The sequence below is a fragment of the Capricornis sumatraensis genome, chromosome 12 (assembly GCF_032405125.1).
Source record: "Capricornis sumatraensis isolate serow.1 chromosome 12, serow.2, whole genome shotgun sequence".
Classification (NCBI taxonomy): Eukaryota; Metazoa; Chordata; class Mammalia; order Artiodactyla; family Bovidae; genus Capricornis; species Capricornis sumatraensis.
This window is the reverse complement of record NC_091080.1, coordinates 94,778,428-94,799,026: the sequence shown is the minus strand read 5'-3', so window position 1 is coordinate 94,799,026 and position 20,599 is coordinate 94,778,428. Positions and strand designations below refer to the sequence as shown.

Genomic DNA, 20,599 nt, shown 5'->3' with positions numbered 1-20,599 from the left:
CTTAAATCATCTCAGAAGGACAAGGTCCGCCAGCTCATGGCATTTACCCAGGCTGGCAAGAGAAGTGCCGCCCGCTGCTTAGAGCAGAGCAGGTAGCCACCAGGCCTGGCCACAGACAGCTGCTCCCAGTGCCCGAGCAGGCTCACAGGGGAGCCATGAGGCCCTCCATGGACAGGAAGAAACTGGAGAGGCTGTATAACAGGAACAAAGGCGAGGGCACCAAGGCGCCACACGGCCAGGGCGCAGGGGTGGCGGTTGGGAGCCTCCCATGCCGTGTCCCAAGGCCTCCGACCATGTGCCGCGCTAGGAGCACAGTCCCCTCCCTTGCTGACGGTCAGCTACACGGTTTAGTTGGTTTAATCGGAACGTGGCTGCTGACGGCTTGAGGCTAGGGTGGGACAAGGCGCAGAGAGTAAGGGCTGATGGGCAGCAAACCCTCCTGTACGCGGCCTGGGTCAGCTGTGGGGAGTCACTGGTGGGAAGCTTGGTGTCCAGGCTAGGGGGCTACGCCTGCTACGAGAGTACTTTTCCCCAGCACTTCCACTGGGCAGGAGTCCCTGGTGAGAAGGCTGCTTGAGAACTGTTCCACATTGTCCAAGTAGTTCTGACAGGAGGTGCAGGTCACCCTGCCCGCCACGGTTGGTGGTGCCAGAGTCCTGCCACAGTGCCAGTGGCAGAAGCTTCTGGAAGATCTCTTGGCAGACCTTGTGTTGTCAGTTGGAGACTGGATATTTTTATTGAAATTGGCACTTAGAATGGCGCTTTCCCTATCAAAACACAATCATGCCACCAAACAAGTCTGCACGGCGAGTCTGCAGATCCAGACAGCTCCACGGGCTCCGAGCTCCGCATCAGGTGTCAGGTCTGCTGAGTGGGAAGGCGGCAGAGGCTCAAGAGCTAACTTATTTTTTCTTTCTAGCAGCTTCTAAGGTTACTCTTGTGTTTCCAAAACTTAAAGAAATAGAGCGCAGAAGGTGAGAATCCTCATCTAAACAGATACTGACATCAGCTTCCTAGACTTTGACTTCTTGTTTATTGTTTTCATTTTTTACTTTTGAAAATATACTGTGTATAATTTTAATCTATTTAGATTAAAAAAATCAACTGAAAATGGCCTTCCTTTTTTTTTTTTACTCTTAGTTCAGAAACTTTCTGTGGTTAAAAAACAGGTTTGTGTTTGCAGTTCTCCAAAAAGGAACATCGTTTTCGGCGTGCTTCAGATTTTTTGGCTAAGTTAATTACTGAGCTAATTTCGTAAGTTCTATGCCCAGCAGATTTTTTAAGTTATTCAGATATGTGCAGCTGCCTTTCAAAAATATTTTTGTATGAAAGTTATCTTTATTCTTTAGTTCAAGATTTGGGCCCTGAAAATATATAGTTAGACACTGATGACAAACATCTGTCCTTACAGAATGTGTACACGTGAACACGTGCTTCCAAGCTACTGTAACACATCAGAGGTGATGCACGTGGAGTTTGTCAGGACAGCTGATGGGTGAGGGCACGGTAGACCCAGTTGCCTGCCCTCCTGACCATCTGCCGCGTTAGGAGCACGGGCTTGCGTCGGGGCGTGGGGAGCCCCTCTGTGCTGTGAGCCCGCTCGCACGACCTGTGAGCCAGAGTTGGAGGGCCTTGGTGACTGCTGGAGCGGCGGGGCCCGCTGTCTCCTCAGGTGGCGACCTACCTTAGATGTGGTGCTGAGCACTGAGGAGTCTGACCTTGTGTGGGAAAGAGTCTGCTGCGCTTGACCTTGCTCCGAGTGAAGTGCCACGGCCTGCTCTGGCGCCTCCCGCAGCAGCAGGTGGCACGTCACCGCCAGGCGGGCCCCGAGACGGGCAAGCTCGCGGGGCCTCACCGGTGTGCTCTTGCGGATGCATTAGCGGGCGTCACTGTTTGATTTTCCCATGGAAAATTGCTAACTTCCTTAGTTTTATTTCTAAACTAGAAATTAGGGGAGGGGTAAGCCAGAATTTCTCAGCTGTTAAATGTGGGTGCATAGACTGAGTAGTGCTGTGCAGTGGTGTCAGCACTCTAACAGTGAAATCGATTTTGCAAAATACGTTATCTTTCTTTTGCCGTGAAAGGTGGTGATAAATCCTTGAGCTCCTATGAGTGCTTCACCATGCAGTGTTTTCCATGGCAGTTTGCCTTTGGGCAAGCTAAAATTCTGTAAACTTGAATTTTTATTTTACTCTAGGGAAATCAAAATTTTTATTCATGATGACATTTTCAGAGAAGTTTCAGTGATTTTTTTTTTCCCCCTGAAAACCCAGAAACCTAGATTTTAAAAATAGTATTTTCTGGATAAATTATCATCTGTTACTATTTCTTTCATATATACTTTAAAATTGCAGTGCATTGATAGATGTATTAAAAATACATTCTTTCCACCCATTTTAGTAATACTTTTCAAAATATCCAAGTTTTTAACTTATTTTTCCCTTAATTTTAACTGTAGACCCACAAGATGAAAATAAAATTGGAATTGATGGAATTCAACAATTTTGTGATGATTTAAGCCTAGATCCTGCCAGTATCACAGTTTTGGTTATAGCGTGGAAATTCAGGGCTGCAACTCAATGTGAATTTAGCAAAAAGGAATTTTTAGACGGCATGACAGAACTTGGGTAAGTAAACTGGTCTCAGTTTAAACTTTTTCAGAAAGGAAAGTATTTTCGATGTTATTTTTCAGCGACCTGTAAATGTCATATCAATTTATGTCTTTTGTATATTTTACAAACTGCTTGTGCATTTCTATTAAACCTTCAGTTTTCTTTTGAATTCCAATTAAGGTTTTGTTCAGTATTTTTATTCAGATTAATTCCTTTTGTTTCACTTTCTCTTTTTTAATTTTTTCCTTCCAGTTTTGAGTTATCATAAACATCCAGGTGTTTTTGTTTGTTTTCAGCCGTTTATTTCATAATACTGTGCACTAAATGTATAATTTGTCGTGTTGCTGCGTTAAGCATTAATAAAATGTCGTTCTGTCTTTTGCTTGTCTGACTTCTCTGCTCTACCTAGAGTTGGAGTAAAAGGTTCGTTAATACCTTCAGTTCAGTTCAGTTCAGTCGCTCAATCATGTCCCACTCTTTGTGACCCCATGAATCGCAGCACGCCAGGCCTCCCTGTCCATCACCATCTCCCGGAGTTCGCTCGGATAACGTCCATCAAGTCAGTGATGCCATCCAGCCATCACATCCTCTGTCAGCCCCCTCTCCTCCTGCCCCCAACCCCTCCCAGCATCAGAGTCTTTTCCAATGAGTCAACTCTTCGCATGAGGTGGCCAAAGTACTGGAGTTTCAGCTTTAGCATCATTCCTTCCAAAGAATTCCCAGGGCTGATCTCCTTCAGAATGGACTGGTTGGATCTCCTTGCAGTCCCAGGGACTCTCAAGAGTCTTCTCCAACACCACAGTTCAAAAGCATCAATTCTTCTATGCTCAGCTTTCTTCACAGTCCAACTCTCACATCCATCGATGACCACAGGAAAAACCATAGCCTTGTCTAGACGGACCTTAGTCGGCAAAGTAATGTCTCTGCTTTTGAATATGCTATCTAGGTTGGTCATAACTTTTCTTCTAAGGAGTAAACGTCTTTTAATTTCATGGCTGCAGTCACCATCTGCAGTGATTTTGGAGCCCCCAAAAATAAAGTCTGACACTGTTTCCACTGTTTCCCCATCTATTTCTGATGAAGTGATGGGACCAGATGCCATGATCTTCGTTAATACCTTAAGATGTTTCTTTCTTATTAGGTGAGTCAGAGAAGTACATGAAAGCATGTAACGTAAATGGCTTTTAACCATTAAGCTTCCTGCACTGTCTCATGAAGTGTGTGGAAGCCAACCTGCTGACTTGCTGACACGCTGAGGTCTCAGTGTTGACAACTTAGACTCACTTATTTTTAGCTCCCGAAGGAGCTCGAAAGCCTTAGTAAACATGTTCTAAGGCTGTGCAGACAGGGTGCTTGTTTTCAGTAAAACAAGAGGAGTCTGTCAAGATGGTAAGTCCTATGAGACTTTGTTTCTAATATCTTACCACATTCCAGGTAGTTGGATAAAACCAATTTAAAAGCAACCGAACAACAGGTATCTTTATAACAGTGTTGTAACCGCACATGTGTTCATATTCTTTGCACCTGGGAAAGCCTGGAAGTTCCAGTGACCTTAGAACCAGAAAGACCCATTCAAAGAGCATTCTGTGACTTCTGGACCACAGTTACCCCACCTGTTAAAATCGCCCCAGAACGGGAGCTTTTGGAAATAAGTGCTTTTTACAGAGACAATTAATGGTATTTCTTAGATACTGTCTCGACATACATCGTACAAATGAAATTTTAAAATTCCTATTAGCCTATGAAGTGTCATAACTAAATACATATTTTAAAGGTTTTGAGCATGAATCTTCCCAAAATGTTTTGGATCATCTCACACCCTGTTATCTGGAGTTTACAGAATATAATTCAAGGTCACAAGTTAGTGATGGCCAGTGGCTTGCTCTCTCTCCACACCTCATGGGGCAGTTAAAGGTGGAAGCACCATTTAGAACATGAAAAGCTTTGTGAGTGCGTTAGTGAGCTATGCTGTGGAGAATAAAGTGTGCTCTTAGGGGCGTGAAGGGCTGTTTGCCTCTAAATGGTGCTGCTGCTGCTGCTGCTAAGTCGCTTCAGCCAAGTCCAACTCTGCGACCCCGCAGATGGCAGCCTAACAGGCTCCCCTGTCCCTGGGATTCTCCAGGCGGGCACACTGGAGTGGCTGCCGTTTTCCTCTCCTCTAAACGGTGCTAAGCTCTGGAAATACTCTAGCTTCTGTGTCCACTCCGTGTGAGCCCCTCACACTTTTCCTGGCTGCTGGCTGTGGTTAGGGTACCTGCCTTTAATAGTTAATTCTACACCTTATCTTTGGGTGTTTGAGGATTCTGATATAAACTGAACAAACTGTATGAAATACCTTGACATTTTTCAAAGCAAAAAATTGTCTGTGTGGGTCTTTCCTGCTCTGCGCCTGGGTCTTTTTATCTGTCTTTAACCCAGCACCACGTATTCTTGACTGCTGTAGCTTTAGAGTGAGTCTTGATGAGTTAGTAAAGTCTTCCCACATTGTTCATCTGCTGCAGGATTGTTAGTGTTCGTTATTTCAGTGGGGGGTAAGAAGAGTCTTTTCAACAAATGATGCTGACACACGGGCAAACATGAAAAAGCTTACCCTCAGTCCCTCCTTCATACCATACCTGAAAATCAGCCGGGGCGGATTGTAGACCTGTGCAAGACACTGAAGCCAAAGTTTCAGACAGACTAAGAAACTGTAACCTCTGGTTAAGCTTTTTCAGAAAACACAGAAAAAGTACTAACCATAAATGGAAAAAGTGGTAAGTTGGACTTGATCAAAGTTAAAACCAGCATCAAAAGATGCTGTTGGGAAAGTGAAAAAGATGAAACAGTTGGAAAAAAGATTTGTTCTCCTTTGTATATGTTATAATCACTACAAAACATCAAATTCAATCTGAAAGAATCCAGGAAAAAAAGGACAAAAGGAAAATTAGCTTACGGCGGGACAGACAGCAAGCCCACGATAAAATGGAGGATTTCAGCCTGAAAGTGTTTGCATTCACGTAATTACACTAAACGTGAGTGAACTGAGCGCTAGGTGGGCTTTTAGAACTGAGCTACTGCATGCACTGTTCACAGCAGACACACCTGAGGCGTAAGGGCACAGAACGGTTCGAGGCACAGAGTCTACAGCAGCGGGCGGACGTGAGCCAGGCGTAGGCTGCTGTGGCTGTTAGTGTCTCAAAGCAAGCTTTAAAGCAGAAAGCAATTCTGCAGACAAGGAAAGACCTTTTCTTTCCTTTTTTTGGTGGAAAAAGGAAAGGTGCTTTACTCAGGAGGCCAGCAGCCTGGGAAGGTGGTGGGCTGGTGTCCTCAGACCACCTGAGCTGCTGGTTAGGGGCGGGGACATTGGAAGTGGAGCGTCAGTCAGCCCCAGCCTCCCTCTGGAGGCTGGTCCTGCAGTGGTCGGGGCGCGTCGTCTCCCTGGCTCTCTGCTTCTGCCATCTAAGGCCCTGGAGTCCTGTGGATACACATCCTGTGAGTTCCTGGCTCCCCAGCGCCAGCCCAAGGCAGGCAGAGCAGGATGGTATTAGCACCTGGGATCGCATTCCCTGAAGACTTCATGTGATGTCTCGACTAGAGACATTTTGACACAGAGAAACCAACCAGTATGCAGATGAATGAGAGCAAGGAGGGAAAGTCGTGTGTGAGTGGATTAAAGAGCAAGGGAAAGAGGAGAGTGGAGGCAGGTCTGAAGACCATCTCCTGATGACAAAAGGTTCATTTTACCAGGACAGTGTAGTTTACTTAAAGCAGAAATTAAACCTCTAAAGAAAATGATAGAAATCTGCCAGCACAACGGGGAATACATCTTCCCGTCTTCTCACACACATCTTACCAACTGGTAGACTAAGTGGATGAAAAATCAGTAGTAAATAGAAAATTCAGAAAAGGAAATAGAACATTGCCCTTGACGTTGAGGAATACATATTCTTTTCAAAAAGAACACTTACGAATATTGGCATAAACTGGGCCATAAGGTAAGTTTAAGATGCAACAATGTCCCAGAGTTGAAGTGATACAATGTGTTTTCTGAGCACAATACAACCAAGAAAAGAATGTAACAAAAAGACAGCTAGCTAGGTTGAAATCTGTGTGGATACTGTACCTCTGAATAACCCTTGGGTTGAGAAAGAAGTTACGACAGAAATTAGAAAGTATTTTGAGTGATGAAACTGTGTGAGAACGTGGGAGTCAGCTTCTTAGACGCATATTTTAGAAAGTTGAAACTCAGTAAGGAAAGCATCCATCTCAGCAAGTAGAGAAAAGAACAGGAGATTAAACTCAGACCCTACAGATAAAATGAGACTGTATTATGAACAACTTTATAAATTTGAAAAAAATACAGCAGTTCTTTAAAAAATGACAACTTACTGAAATGGGCATGTGAAGACATAGTTCCGTAAATCTTAGAGAATCAGAACCCATAATTTAAAATCTTTTGAAGGAGAAAACTCGTGGCCATGATTGGCTCACTGGCGCATCTTACCCAGCTTTTAATAAAGAGAATAAAACCAGTTTCACACCAGAGAAGTGTACGGGAAAAAAACTCTCCTAGCATGTTTTGAGGCCAGCATAGCCTCAATAGTAAAACCTAGAAAGGACACGTTGAAAAGGGAAAATTATAAGTCTCTCAGTCATGAGAATCAAAAGACACATATGATGAACAGAAGATGCAAAATCCTAACCAGATTTTCAGCAAAACAAATCAACCCTCCAAAACGAGTCAACCAAAAATCAGGATAAACTGTGATGACAGTCTGTTGTAGTCCAGGAATGCAAGGTCTGCTTAACATTACAAGCTCCACTAATGCAACTTATTGTGGCAACAGAGAAGGGAGGGGTGGCTATTTCATCAGAGTGTAAGGCGGTGCTTGCAGTAATCAGCAGTGCCTCGAGGGGGGCAGGGTGAGAGCCAGGAGACAAAGCTGTGTTTCCAGAACACTCGATTTATAGCAGAGGTGCGGAGAAGGAGGGGCTTTTCATGAAAGGGTCCTGAGGGAACTGGCTAGTCCTTTGGGAAAACGTGGCTTCCCTGGGGGCTCAGATGGTAAAGAATCTGCCTGCAATGCAGGAGACCCAGGTTCAGTTCCTTGGTTGGGAAGATCTCCTGGAGAAGGAAGTGCCCACCCACTCCAGTGTTCTTGCTTAGAGAATTCCATGGACAGAGGAGCCTGGCAGGCTGTAGGCAATGGGATCACGAAGAGCTGGACACGTCCGAGCGACTAACACTTTGGTGGGAGAAGGTTCGTCAGTTCAGTGAGTTGCAGATCTCCGGGCGAAGGCCGCAGGCAGAGAATACCTGCAGCCCTGCGTCATCAGAAACCCCTGCAGAGAGACGAGTGCGTAAACCGTGCTGCCCCGAAACCAGGACTTCTGACCAGAAGTGGCACCAGGAGGCCCCCCGCGGGGAAGGAGGGGCGGGGGCCGTGAGGTGCTCTGCTGACGTGAGCACCCCCCCAAAACGAGAGAAAGATGACCTGGCGGAGAACGGACAGGAGGTGTGACCGCGCCCTTCACAGAGGGTGCTTCCCGAGGGGCCGGTGAGGATGCAGGCAGCACTCAGCCCCACTCGGGGGGGGGGCGGCGCGGTGCAAATTAGGGGCTCACCAAACTAGGCCCTCCCAGGCCCTTTCTAGGACAGCTGCCGAGTGTCGCAGGTGGGCAGTCACCCGGAGGAGGGTTTGACAAGAATTGTGGAATCGTGGGTGGGTGTCTGCCTCACACATTCACTTGTGTGCCAGGATACACATACGGGAACCTTTAACATTCTTCGTGACCAGAAAACCAGAAGCAGCCGAAATGCTTGCCTGTAGCACAGCGGTGTTGCTCAGCGTGACCGCAGTCGCGTGCTGTGAGACGGCGGAGGTGAACCACCAGAGCCCACGTGTCACACGGGTGAGCCTCACACACACAGCGCTGGCACAGAAACCCAGAACCAAGGTGGAACTCGGGAGTTCCCATCCATCAACTGCAACGCAGGAGTAACTGGCCCGACAAGGAGCGCAAGTGCCGTGATGGGGCGCGGAGAAGAGCAGGGGTGACGGCCTGGAGGAGGACGGGGGCTGGGGCCCCGCTCACCCGCCAGACACCGAGCTCCACGCGGGCTCGGGGACTGCCACACCGGGGCACGCGGGTCAGTGACATGCGGCTCTCAGCCGCCTCCTTGCCATGCAGTCAAAATAGGCCACCGATTTTATGTTTCGCTCTTCTAAAGCCTGCTTTAGTGAGGGCTTTTAAATATTCCTAAGGTTGTTGACTTTTTGGAGGAAATCCAGCTTTAAAGTGATAGAGTTGTTTTCCTGTGTTGGCTGTTTTAAGTCCAGCACGCTGTGATGAAGCATTCCCTGGACACTGGCCTGAGTCTGCAGGCCTGTCTCCTCCCGGACGGTACAGGCTGCAGGTCGGCTCAGCTCTGCCCTCAGCGAGGGCCCAGGTCTTCCCGCCTCGTCTCCATCACGCCTGGGTGCAGGTCTCTGCGGGACCCCGGCTGCCGGGCTTATCCCTGGCTGTATTCCAGCCCACACAGGCAAGGAGAGCCTTGCAGCTTCTGTGGGGTTTTTCCTTTACTTTTGATGACATCTCTGTGTGCATGCTAAGCCGCTTCAGCTGTGTCCAACTCTTTGCCACCCCATGGGCTGCAGCCTGCCAGGCTCCTCTGTCCATGAGCTCCTCCAGGCAAGAGCGCTGGAGTGGGCTGCCGTTCCCTCCTCCAGGGGATCTTCCCGACCCAGGGATCGAACTTGCGCCTCCTGTATCTCCTGTGCTGGCAGGCGGGTTCTTTAACCACTGCGCCCCCTGGGAAGCCCAGTGGCCTCTGGGCTAAGATGCAGGCCATGCGCCATATGAATCAGTGGGTTTGGTTTCTTCACAGAGCGTGGGGTTATCACCACAAACAGGGCCAGCCCTTTCTAGCCCTTGTAGCCAGAGCAGGGACCTTAGCTCCGCCCTTAGGCCCGAGCCTCAGGCCGCACCGGAGCGCGGGGAGGCTGGAGCCCTGTCCGCCGCCGCGACGCCCACGTGAGGCTCTGTTCCAGGTGCGACAGCACGGAGCAGCTGAGGGCCCTACTGCCCGGACTGGAGCACGAGCTGAAGGACGCGGTGAAGCCCAGGGCCCTTTACCAGCTCACCTTTACCCTCGCTCGGAGCCGGGGCAGAAGGGGCTAGGCGAGTACGCCTGCCAGACGCCGGTCAGCTCGAGAGGCCGCACGGGCATGGCCAGCAGGCCTCCGGGCGGGCCCCTCCTCTGGGGTCCCCACTGAGGGCGCCCCTCGCCGCTGGGACAGTCCCACACGCTCCAGCCCCTCAGCCTGCAGTCACTCCTGACGTGTGGAGCCAAAAATGCAATTTTAAATGTGGAGTAATTTTCAGATGCTCTGCGTTCTCTCCTGTTGATGTGTAATCGTCTAATGGGTTAGAGACGTGGGCAGGTGACATTAGTCTCGTCCTGGGCTGGGGATTTAATGTTAACTTACTTAAACTAATTCTGATGTGTGTTGGATTATATTTTTCTTCTTCTTTCAGAGATGTATGATTTTGTCACAATGTTACTTGTGCACTACCGTATGTGGTATATACAGAAACTCTTTAGCTTGTATTTCCGGTTTGAGGTTTTGGTTTATTTGAGGACTATAAAATCTGCTTATTTCTGTTGCCATGTCAGAGAGAACCTCAAATTCAGGGTTTTGAGCAGCCATCATTTTTATCGCGTATGATCCTTTGGCTCAGGGCTCTGCAGGGCTCCGCCGGACAGCCCTCTGTGCCACGCAGGTCAGCTCAGACGCCCAGCAGTGTTCCCACTGCGGCTGGACGCCACCTGCCGTGGCTGGCCAGGGCCCCCCTGCGGGGTGGTGATCCCGCCAGAAGGCTGCAGGGCTGCGGGCAGGGGAGGTGGGAGCTGCCTGGAAACCCTACAGCGTTGGTTCCATCTGAAGCCGTCGCACTGGCCGTGCTTTTAAAATCCCACTCTAAGTTCTAAGAGGTTGTAACTTAGTCCAAGTTAATCACCTGTTTTAAAGTTTATAAATTTACTTTCTTTGGTCATGAAGTTTAGCGTGAGGAGAAGTATTTCGAAGCACCTTTGCAGCATGGAGCCCGGCGTGTGTAGCCTTTATTTTAAGAAAAGGAGAAATTCATAGTTTATCCTGTAATTCCTTTACTGAGAGAGAAAAAAAAAATCAGAATCTACTTTATGCCTGTAGACAAATGAGACGCTTGTCAGAATCAGTCACTGAAGAATTGCAACAGTTACTGACTTTTTGTCTGTGCTCACGAGACTCATTGAGAGAACATAAAATCGTATTAAAGGGAAAGGTAGCCTCTTCAGGAAAATCATGACAGACCTGGACACTTCACAAACACCACACTTTGTTTTAGAAGGTTTTCTGAGGGTTTTTTAAAGAAAGATACAAAGCCGGGTGAGTATGGGGGGGGGGCGGGAGGGAGGCCCGAGGTGGGAGGGCAGCAACCCCAGGACCGATCCCCGTTGTCCATGAAAGAGGCTGGCACAGCGTTGTAAGGCGACCGCTATTCGCTGTTGTTGCTTAGTGACCCAGTCGTGTCTGACTCTTTGCAACTCCATGGACTGCAGCAGGCCAGGCTTCCCTGTCCTTCACTATCTCCCAAACCAACTGTGCTTCAATTAAAAAAAAAAAAAGAGTAATTTTACAGCTGTGAACCCCAGATGGAACAGTTGATTTTACAGTTTCCAGAGTTTATGACATTGTCTTCTGAAGGGTTAAATGTAATTTAAAGAGGTTGATTCAAGTGTTCCTATAATTCCTAAACCAGCGTGGACAGCAGTGGAAAGGGTGGAGAAACAGCCTGCAGGCCGAGGCTTCATCCCCTTCAGACCTGTGAGCGCGTGGTGTGTAGTAAGAGGGGCACGTGCCGCCTGCTGGTTAGTCCTCAGCCTAGCGCTGCTTCATGGCTCAGTCGTGCCCGACTCTTTGTGAGCCCGTGGGCTCTTCAGTCCATGCAGCTATCCAGGCCAGAACACTGGAGTGGGCAGCCGTTCCCTCCTCCAGGGCATCTTCCCGACCCAGGGATCAGACTGGGGTTTCCTGCATTGCAGGCGGATTCTTTGCCAGCTGAGCCACTACGGAAGCGCCCTAGTAGAGGAGGTGATTAACACTCCTTGATGCTTCGCTTTAATGTGAGATACTCGACATGGTTTATACTGGCTCGAGTCCACAGTCAGCTGGCTTTGAGAAATCATAATTTCTGAGGAAGTAAAGTTTCATGATTATTAACTAATTTTTCCATCAGCCCAAAGGTTCTTTTTTGACAGAATGGTCATCTTTATGATCTAATTCTAAATGGAGCATCGCAGACATAAATTTTGCTTAGGAACATCTTATAACCATCTTCTTACCCAGGAGGAAGGGTTTCCAGAGGTTTTCAGAAAGAAAACAGCTGCTCCGACGACTCCTTTCACGGCCAGTACAGGAGATTCTGTTCTTGACCTCAGCTCTCAAGTTCTATCACTTTGAGTGCTGCTGTTGCTTTGCAAATGGCCAGGTCCATCAGGACAGCACTCAGCGTATTCACTGAGGTGATGCTGGGTCTCTGAAAATGCAGGCATCTGCTGTGAGTCGTGTGCTTCACAAATAATGCACGTCGGGAACTTCATAAGAAGGGTTTCTAGGACCAAACGAACCCAAAGGTAACCAGATCTAATGTCTGCCATGAAGCTTTCTTCTTCTCTCTTCCCCAGGTTTGCCTCCATCTCTCAGTGTGAGGCTTTCCCTCCCTAAGGTGAGCTGAGTCTGGATTTTCCTCAGAGATAAGGAAGTAAACTCAGCAGGGCGCGGGCCCGCGGGCAAGGTCCAGCCAGCCTTCTCTCCTGCCCTTTCCTCAAGTTTTCGGACCACTGCTTTCTGGCTAGGACTCCAGGTTATTTCAGACTGAGTTATCTTGTGGACGCTAAACACACAGGAGATAGAAGCATTTTATTTGAAGTTGGCTACCGCTCACGTATCTCTTGCTCACCCATTTCTAGCGATTGACCGGGGAACCTCAGGTCAGAGCTTCAGCTTTCAAGACTTCTGTCCAAGTCGGGCCAAACCAGATTTAGATGAAAATCTTTTGGAAGGTGTTTGCTAGACTATTTTGCATTGAACGCATTTGTTGCCTTAAATACTTATTTGCCTGCTTTTTGCCCTCATTCTCCTGGCATGCACACATCAGCACTATTTCGGTGCAAGACTGTGGTTCTATCATCTGACAGTGAGGACTAGCCGACCTAGTTGAAGGTTGTCAGCTTCAAAAAGTTTCCTTCTCAGCCCCTTGATGTTCTGGTGTATCAATCACACAGAAATAAACCGATAGCAGCCTTGCAGTGAGCAGAGAGCGAGCCCCTCTCCTGCAGCCCTGACGCTCAGCTTCTGTGTCCGTGAACATCCCACCTTGTGATGCAGCCCACAGCGTCAGTCTGTTTAGACGTGAAATTGTTGCTACCTTCCAGCTGGGGGAAAATGAGGACGTTGACTTCTACCAGTGACCAAACAACTTGCTGACTTGTCTTGGATCTATCTTAAGGAATCCCAAGTCTTTACGAGACTTACAGGATTGACTTTTGAATCAGACTCCATTTCAGCTCTTACCGTGGCACGGAAGGTCTGTTCGGAAAGCACTGTGTCCCTTCCTTTCTGAACAAGCTTTTACCTTGTAGTTCATCACTTAGAAGGTGCGTGGAGCTGTTTTTTTTTTAATGTATGTATAAATGGTATGCGTTAATCATATCCAGCTAATCATATCCAGGTCAGTCCAGCTGTCAAGACAGCCCAGTACATGAGAAAAACAGTCTTCATAATGGATTAATTCAGTTCAGTTCAGTCGCTCAGTCATGTCCGACTCTTTGCAACCCCATGAATCGCAGCACGCCAGGCCTCCCTGTCCATCACCAACTCCCGGAGTTCACCCAGACTCACGTCCATCGAGTCCACGATGCCATCCAGCCATCTCATCCTCGGTCATCCCCTTCTCCTCCTGCCCCCAATCCCTCCCAGCATCAGTCTTTTCCAATGAGTCAACTCTTCGCATGAGGTGTCCAAAGTACTGGAGTTTCAGCCTCAGCATCATTCCTTCCAAAGAACATCCAGGGCTGATCTTCAGAATGGACTGGTTGGATCTCCTTGCAGTCCAAGGGACTCTCAAGAGTCTTCTCCAACACCACAGTTCAAAAGCAACAATTCTTTGGTGCTCAGCTTTCTTTATAGTCCCACTCTCACATCCATACATGACCACTGGAAAAACCATAGCCTTGACTAGATGGACCTTATTCGGCAAAGTAATGTCTCTGCTTTTGAATATGCTATCTAGGTTGGTCATAACTTTTCTTCCAAGGAGTAAGCGTCTTTTAATTTCATGGCTGCAGTCACCATCTGCAGTGATTTTGGAGCCCCCCCAAAATAAAGTCTGACACTGTTTCCACTGTTTCCCCATCTATTTCCCATGAAGTGATGGGACCAGATGCCATGATCTTCGTTTTCTGAATGTTGAGCTTTAAGCCAACTTTTTCACTCTCCACTTTCACTTTCATCAAGAGGCTTTTTATTAGGGGATAATTATCGACACATCCAACTATCCTAGTACACAAATCGTTTTCAAAGCCATTTTCCCCAAGGTACCAAGTCAGATTCAGCTTCAGGAGCTCTTCCGTAAGCCTTAGACCTCATGTAACCATGGGTAAGACTGCCAAGTGTGGCTAAGTGAACTCCAGCGTGCCAAGAAGTCGTCACTGTGCTGTGCTAAAAGAGGTTGGGACTCATAAGTGCCTTCTCTCTTTTTGCCAGATTTGGAAATGGCCATCGCGTACTGGAATCTGGTAGTATCCGGAAGGTTTAAGTTTCTAGATCTTTGGAACACCTTCTTGCTGATAAGGGTCTTCCTGCTTGCCGGGTCCCCATGCAAGGGTTAGCCGGGGCAGTTACTGTCCTAATAACCGATTGCTTGTCTGCGGGGCCTGAGGAACCAGTGTCCCCAGCTGCAGTCCCAGGGAGCCCACCTGCGGCCATGCTCTGCCTCCTGCACAAAGTGGTGCCATGGGCTCGGGCCAGGCTGCTCGAGGCCACCTCCAGACTGTGTGTCTGTGGTCCCCGCCCCAGGGCGTTCATGGGCCGAGACCGCTCGGCAATCGCGGCCGAGGGGAGGGTGCAGGCTGCCGGGCCCGTCCCTGACCGTGGGAGGTGGCTGTGCTGTCCTGCTCAGGGTCCCCCTGCTCTGTGAGGACCAGTCCTTCTCGTGGAGGGGTGTGGGGCGGCCCTCCAGGAGCAACCTGGGAAAGGGCCCCAGCATGTGCAGCAGGAGGGCCGGGGGGGGGTGGGCAGCAAGGGGCCTGGGGTGCGCAGGGGGTCGCCGGGGGCCCGGGGCGCGCAGGGGGTGGAGGGGAGCCTGGGGGGCAGTGGGGGGCCCGGGGCACGCGGTGGGCAGCGGGGGCCCGGGGGGCGGCGTGGGGCCCGGGGCACGCGGGGAGCAGCAGGAGCAGAGGAGCACGCGTGGCGCACCGTGTGCACGCACGCTGGAGTGTGAGACGAGCTTGGGAGCCATCTCTGGACACGTGCACTCACATGTGCAAAGACAGGCTCTAGGGGGCTGGGAGCCTCCGGCCCCCGGGGAGCAGAGTGGGCCCTCCAGCGTCTTCAGTGTCCAGTGGCGGGGCGCGTCCAGCCCTGTGGAGAGCGTCCTGGTTCACAGGAAGTGAGCACCTCCAGACGCTGCTGGCCCATGTTGTTTCCGAGCTGGCTTCAGGCTTGGGTACAGAGATTAAAAATGCTGCCTTTCTATGTGAAATAAAAGTCAACAATTTTTGCTTTATTTTGTGTTTCCATAAGTGTGCTTTCTGCAGCTGCACAGTGGCGTCATGCAGCCCCTAACACTGGCCCAAAGCTCCGTTGCTGCATTAACGGTGCTGGTCTGGTCCTCACGCCTGGTCACATTGTGTCCTGAGACCACGGGGCTGAGAGCATCATCTGAGCCAGCGGCCCACTGGTTTTTCCTCTTGTGTTTTAGGAGCATCACAAAAGATCGATCCAGAGGGACACTTGGAACCTTCTAGATTTTGGAAACACGATCGCAGATGACATGTCCAACTACGATGAAGAAGGCAGACGCAGTCCGCAGACCTCAGGTGATGGCCAGTGGGCAGGTGGGTCCCCATTGACCCCTGCTTGACCCCGTGCGTGAGACAGGAGTGATGGAGTGACTGGTACTCACTTATTACGCCCTGTAAATCCCACAAGAGAAACTACCACTCACACTTAAAGTCGGGAGGACCGCTTCTGAGCTGAAGCTTTCACGGTGGGCATGCAGAGGCCCCGAGGCAGGACCACAAGCAGGATGGTGACGGGGGCCCGCTGACCCCAGTGTGGCCAGCGGTTATTCCATCATGCCGCCGAAGCACACGGAGGATTCCAGCCTGTGTTTACTCACCTGAGCACCATCCCACCTGCAGTGGCCCCCACCCCACATGTGTCAGGGCTCAGGGAACTTCTCCCACTGTGGGCGCTGCCTGCTCGGAAAGAATGTCCACCCTCAGCCCCCTCTGCCCAGCGCAGACGTGACTGTGGACATGCTCAGCGGGGCTGGCGGTGGGCGCTGCTCACAGACGCGTGCACGCCAGCACACAGCACCTGCCGCTCCCGGCTGGACAGAGCCGAGGAGGGTCATTTCAGCTGGTCCATCACGTGTAGAAGTTTAAAATCACTTGAGTTCTTGAGATATAAATGTTGGTCCTTTGACTATGAAAAATGTTATCCTAAAACGCTGATTTTTCCAAACCTTTTGCTTTCCTTTAGGAGCATGGCCTGTTCTCAGAGATGATTTCGTAGAATACGCACGGCCAGTGGTCACAGGTGGTAAAGGCAATCGTGTCTCGGCAGAAAATTGAGTTGGATTTAGATGAATGGGAACCGCGTCCTGCAGGAGATGCTGGCCAGCTGTGCCCGTCGCCCATTTCTTCCTGACCAATAGTGAGCCTGGAGACCCCCTCCCGCTGCTTAGAGAAGACGCCGCTGACTACTGGTGCCGGAGACCCTCGGTGATCGCGGCTGGGCGCCTGGAGGCGGGGCTCTAGCCCTGCGGTAGGAGCCCTCCATGACTGTGGAGGGGCGGAGCCTGTCTGCAGCCTCGTACCTTCAGATCCTGGCGAGCCCTGCACGCTCACACCCACTGGTTGTCCGGGAACCACACCCAAGAAACCGCCGGTCAGGCGGCCGGACACATGTCCTGAGAAGACAGTCGTAGACGCTGAGGTTTTTAAATTTGGTGCCAGGATTAAGACGTAAGTTTTTTGAATTATCCAGGTTTATCAGCTCTGTTTTCTCTGGATGATCATGGGAATGGTTTTACAGGTCGGCAGGCTGTTGAGGTTTGCACAGCGACTTTAAACTGTGTGCAAGTCAGCGGGTCTGTTTACTCCTAATAGTGTCCATTACGCTACCTAAGAAGCTTCATAAAGTATGCAAGTACGCTTTTTTTTAAAAATGTATTTTATTACATTTAAAAAGACATTTTTCTGTGAGAAATTATCTCTTTTGTGATAAATTTAAATTTAAAAATCAACTGTTGGCTTTCTTCCGTCTGTAATGTGAGCACTTGCTGTCCACCCTCGTGCCCTTCACGTGTGGTCACATCCAGAAGGTAAGACACTTGTGGTTGTCCCCCGAATGCCACAAACCGGAAACCGTGTCACACGCACGTGGGGCGGAGTGTTGGCGCCCCGAGCCACTGGCCGCCGCCTCCTTTCCTTCCTGGGGGTCACGCTCAGCTGGGGGGCTGGGAGGGCGGCTGTCCCGCGTGCTGTTCAGGTGGGCACCACGACCCACCTGCCCATTGTGGAAGTGGCTTCATGTGGCGGTTTGAGAAGCGCTGGCTGGGCCACACCTCGAATGGGGACGGTCACGTCAGGGCACGCCCTTAGCCCCACTGCGGCCCCACTTATGGGGCAGAAACTGGGGCAATTCACAGGAGAGGGGAGCGCTCTCAGCTCTGCAGAACGTGTGCCTAAAATGTGCAGCTTAGTTTGGCTTCCTGAAGTATGAGCCGCTCAGACCTGAGTTCTGGAGACCCAGCCGGGCGGGCAGTGTGCGGCGGGGGCTCAGCCCCTCTCGAGGTGCAGGGCCTGGAAGTCGCTGACCTCTCCCAGCCCCACTGCTGTGGCCGCAAAGAAAACACAGGCCACCTCTGCCCACAAGCCTGGGGTTCTTAGAGCTTTAACAGAAGCCTCAACAATCGTTCAGGGTCCTTCGAGGGGTTGTGGGTTCTGACGTGTGAGTTCCATTCAGGGAGGTTGCAGGACTCAGGCCTGTGACAGTCGCGAGGTCTGCGGCACAGCTCCATCCGGAGGCGCAAGGCTGTGCGGGAAAGGCAGTCTGTGCACGCGGGCCTTGTTCACCAGCAGACGGGAGAGCTCAGTGACGGGACCGAGCCTCTCGTCCACGGCCGGCGTCCGTCCTTCTATCATAAGCGTTCCCGTCAGGCGAGCTGCGGGAGCGCCGAGCCCTCAGAGACACTGAAGGGCTTCTCCCTGGGGCCGTGGTGGCTCTCCGCTCTGCCCCGGACGCGCGGACGCTCTGAGCTGGCTCTCCTCCTCCGCCCCACGTGGGGAGCAGCCGCCTCACCCGGGGCCCTCCCAGCTGTGTCTGGCCTGCCGCCTCCTGACAGAATCGCGTCCCACGTGGAAGGCCTGAACCCTCTCCTCTCCTCTCTCGGTGTCAGGCAGCCGCTGCTGAGCATGCCTGCTTCAGGTGGGCGGTTACAGCTCTCAGGACACACAGGAGCCTCAGCGTGCATGGGCGTTTCTCTGGCCGATAAGAACCGTGCCCCCGCCTGGCCCACCGCATGCAGAGTGCACACACGCTGGAGGCACGTGGACTCACCAAACGCGAGGTGAGCGAGCGTGGCCGCCCTGCACACACCGAGCCTCCGGGCCGGAGCAGCACCGCCCCCCTCTGTGGCGGTGCCTCCACGCGTGCTGCTCTGTGATGTCGGCTTAGTAGAAGCTTACGGGGCGGTTACGCACGTCTCTGGCTCCTGGCTTTGCGGGGCGGCCACCCCCACGCTCACGGCACACAGCCAGGGCTCACCTCCCAGCGTCCTCTCGGCTCACGTCGGCCAAACGGTGTGCAGTTGCCCTGAGCACCTCCGAGGACGGTGCCTCTGCCTCAGCCACGAGTGTTTCTGCCCAGCGGTGCCCTTCTCCCCACGGCGGGCAGCTGGCAGAGGGCTGCCCTCAGGGAGGGAGCTTGCATGCCCAGCAACCCGATGGCACTCACTGTGAGGCCCCTGGCTTCAGGGTCTCCCAGGACCGTGCCAGCTGGAGTTGTGTTCCAGAGCCTCACTCTCAACACGGGCTGCGAACAGGCCACCATTCACTTATGGGCACCTTAGCATCTTAGCATCTTAGGATCTTAGCATCTTAGGATCTTAGCACCTTAGCATCTTAGCATCTTAGGATCTTAGCACCTTAGCATCTTAGGATCTTAGGATCTTAGCATCTTAGCATCTTAGGATCTTAGCATCTTAGCATCTTAGGATCTTAGCATCTTAGCATCTTAGGATCTTAGCATCTTAGCATCTTAGGATCTTGGCATCTTAGCATCTTACGATCTTAACATTTTAGCATCTTAGCACCTTAGCATCTTAGGATCTTAGCATCTTAGGATCTTAGCATCTTAGGATCTTAGCATCTTAGCATCTTAGCATCTTAGCATCTTAGGATCTTAGCATCTTAGCATCTTAGCATCTTAGGATCTTAGCATCTTAGCATCTTAGGATCTTAGCTTCTTAGCATCTTAGCATCTTAGGATCTTAGCATCTTAGGATCTTAGCATCTTAGCATCTTAGGATCTTAGCATCTTAGGATCTTGGCATCTTAGCATCTTACGATCTTAACATTTTAGCATCTTAGCACCTTAGCATCTTAGGATCTTAGCATCTTAGGATCTTAGCATCTTAGCATCTTAGGATCTTAGCATCTTAGCATCTTAGGATCTTAGCATCTTAGCATCTTAGGATCTTAGCATCTTAGGATCTTAGCATCTTAGCATCTTAGGATCTTAGCATCTTAGCATCTTAGCATCCTGCTGTTACTGAAGGTATCAGATGTGTTCCCACATAGGACTGGGCCCTGTGGTACCATGGGCCTGGAGACACAGATGGCGGCTTTTCTGACCCTGGGCTTCAGGTCCAGATGCCTGGTTTACACCTGGACCCCCCAACCGCGGCACTGCCATGAACTCTCTTCCCATGGAACGTGGGTGGGGGCCCTGCATCCCGCCCCACACGGCATGGCCTGTGTCTGTCAGGGAGGCATTGCCAGCGCTGGGCTGGGGGACACCCAGGCCACTGCAGCTCCATCTGCTTCTTCCTTCCCGTGTGGCAGATTTCTGTCAACGTGCTCCTCAGTCACACGCCCTCCAGAAACCAAAGCCGCGCGCGTGACAGCTGAGTCCCAGCAGGGTGCTGGGTGCAGGAGCCAGGCGTAGGCTGCTGAGGGCGACCCGTGTGCTGCGAGTCCAGGAAACGCAAAGACGCAGGGACAAGGCAGATGGGTGGAGGCCCGGGGCTGGGGGGTCGTGGCGGCAGAGGGGCCGGGGACTCGGGGGTCTCAGCCTGGCCGCGAGAGGCCGACGCACACTGTGTGATTGACTGGATTGAGCCTGGGTGTGGGGCTTCCACACCGGAGCTCTAGAAACGCGAGTGCGTCCTCCAGGTCACTGGGCAGACTTCCCCAGAGCCGTGGCCTCGCCCGCCCAGGGCTGCTCTGAGCCGCAGACGCCTCCTCGGAAGAGCCAGCTCAGTCCCGACCCTGTGGACAGACGCTGCCGCCCCACGTGGCTGGGGGAGGCTGTGAGCTGCAGTCCAGACGGTGTTCTCATTGGTGCCACCTGCAGAGACGGAGGAGGAGTGCCTGCCACTCGGGGAGGCTCCCGACAGCGGCACAATGAGCAGCCCGGAGGTCAGCGGGGCGGCCTGAAGGCGGAGCAGCACGG

General features: G+C 51.2%; 1 protein-coding gene across 1 annotated transcript; it reads left to right on the top strand.

Moving 5' to 3' along the window:
* DCUN1D2 (defective in cullin neddylation 1 domain containing 2) lies at positions 1 to 20,583 on the top strand. The gene is given in 12 exon segments (XM_068984382.1): positions 1 to 127; positions 130 to 210; positions 2,459 to 2,627; positions 9,644 to 9,750; positions 9,753 to 9,773; positions 14,402 to 14,490; positions 15,618 to 15,711; positions 16,403 to 16,468; positions 16,578 to 16,628; positions 16,746 to 16,887; positions 17,940 to 18,352; positions 20,501 to 20,583. Coding segments are annotated over 12 exon segments (1,407 nt in total). The 5' UTR covers positions 1 to 36.
* Positions 20,584 to 20,599: the final 16 nt, after the last annotated feature.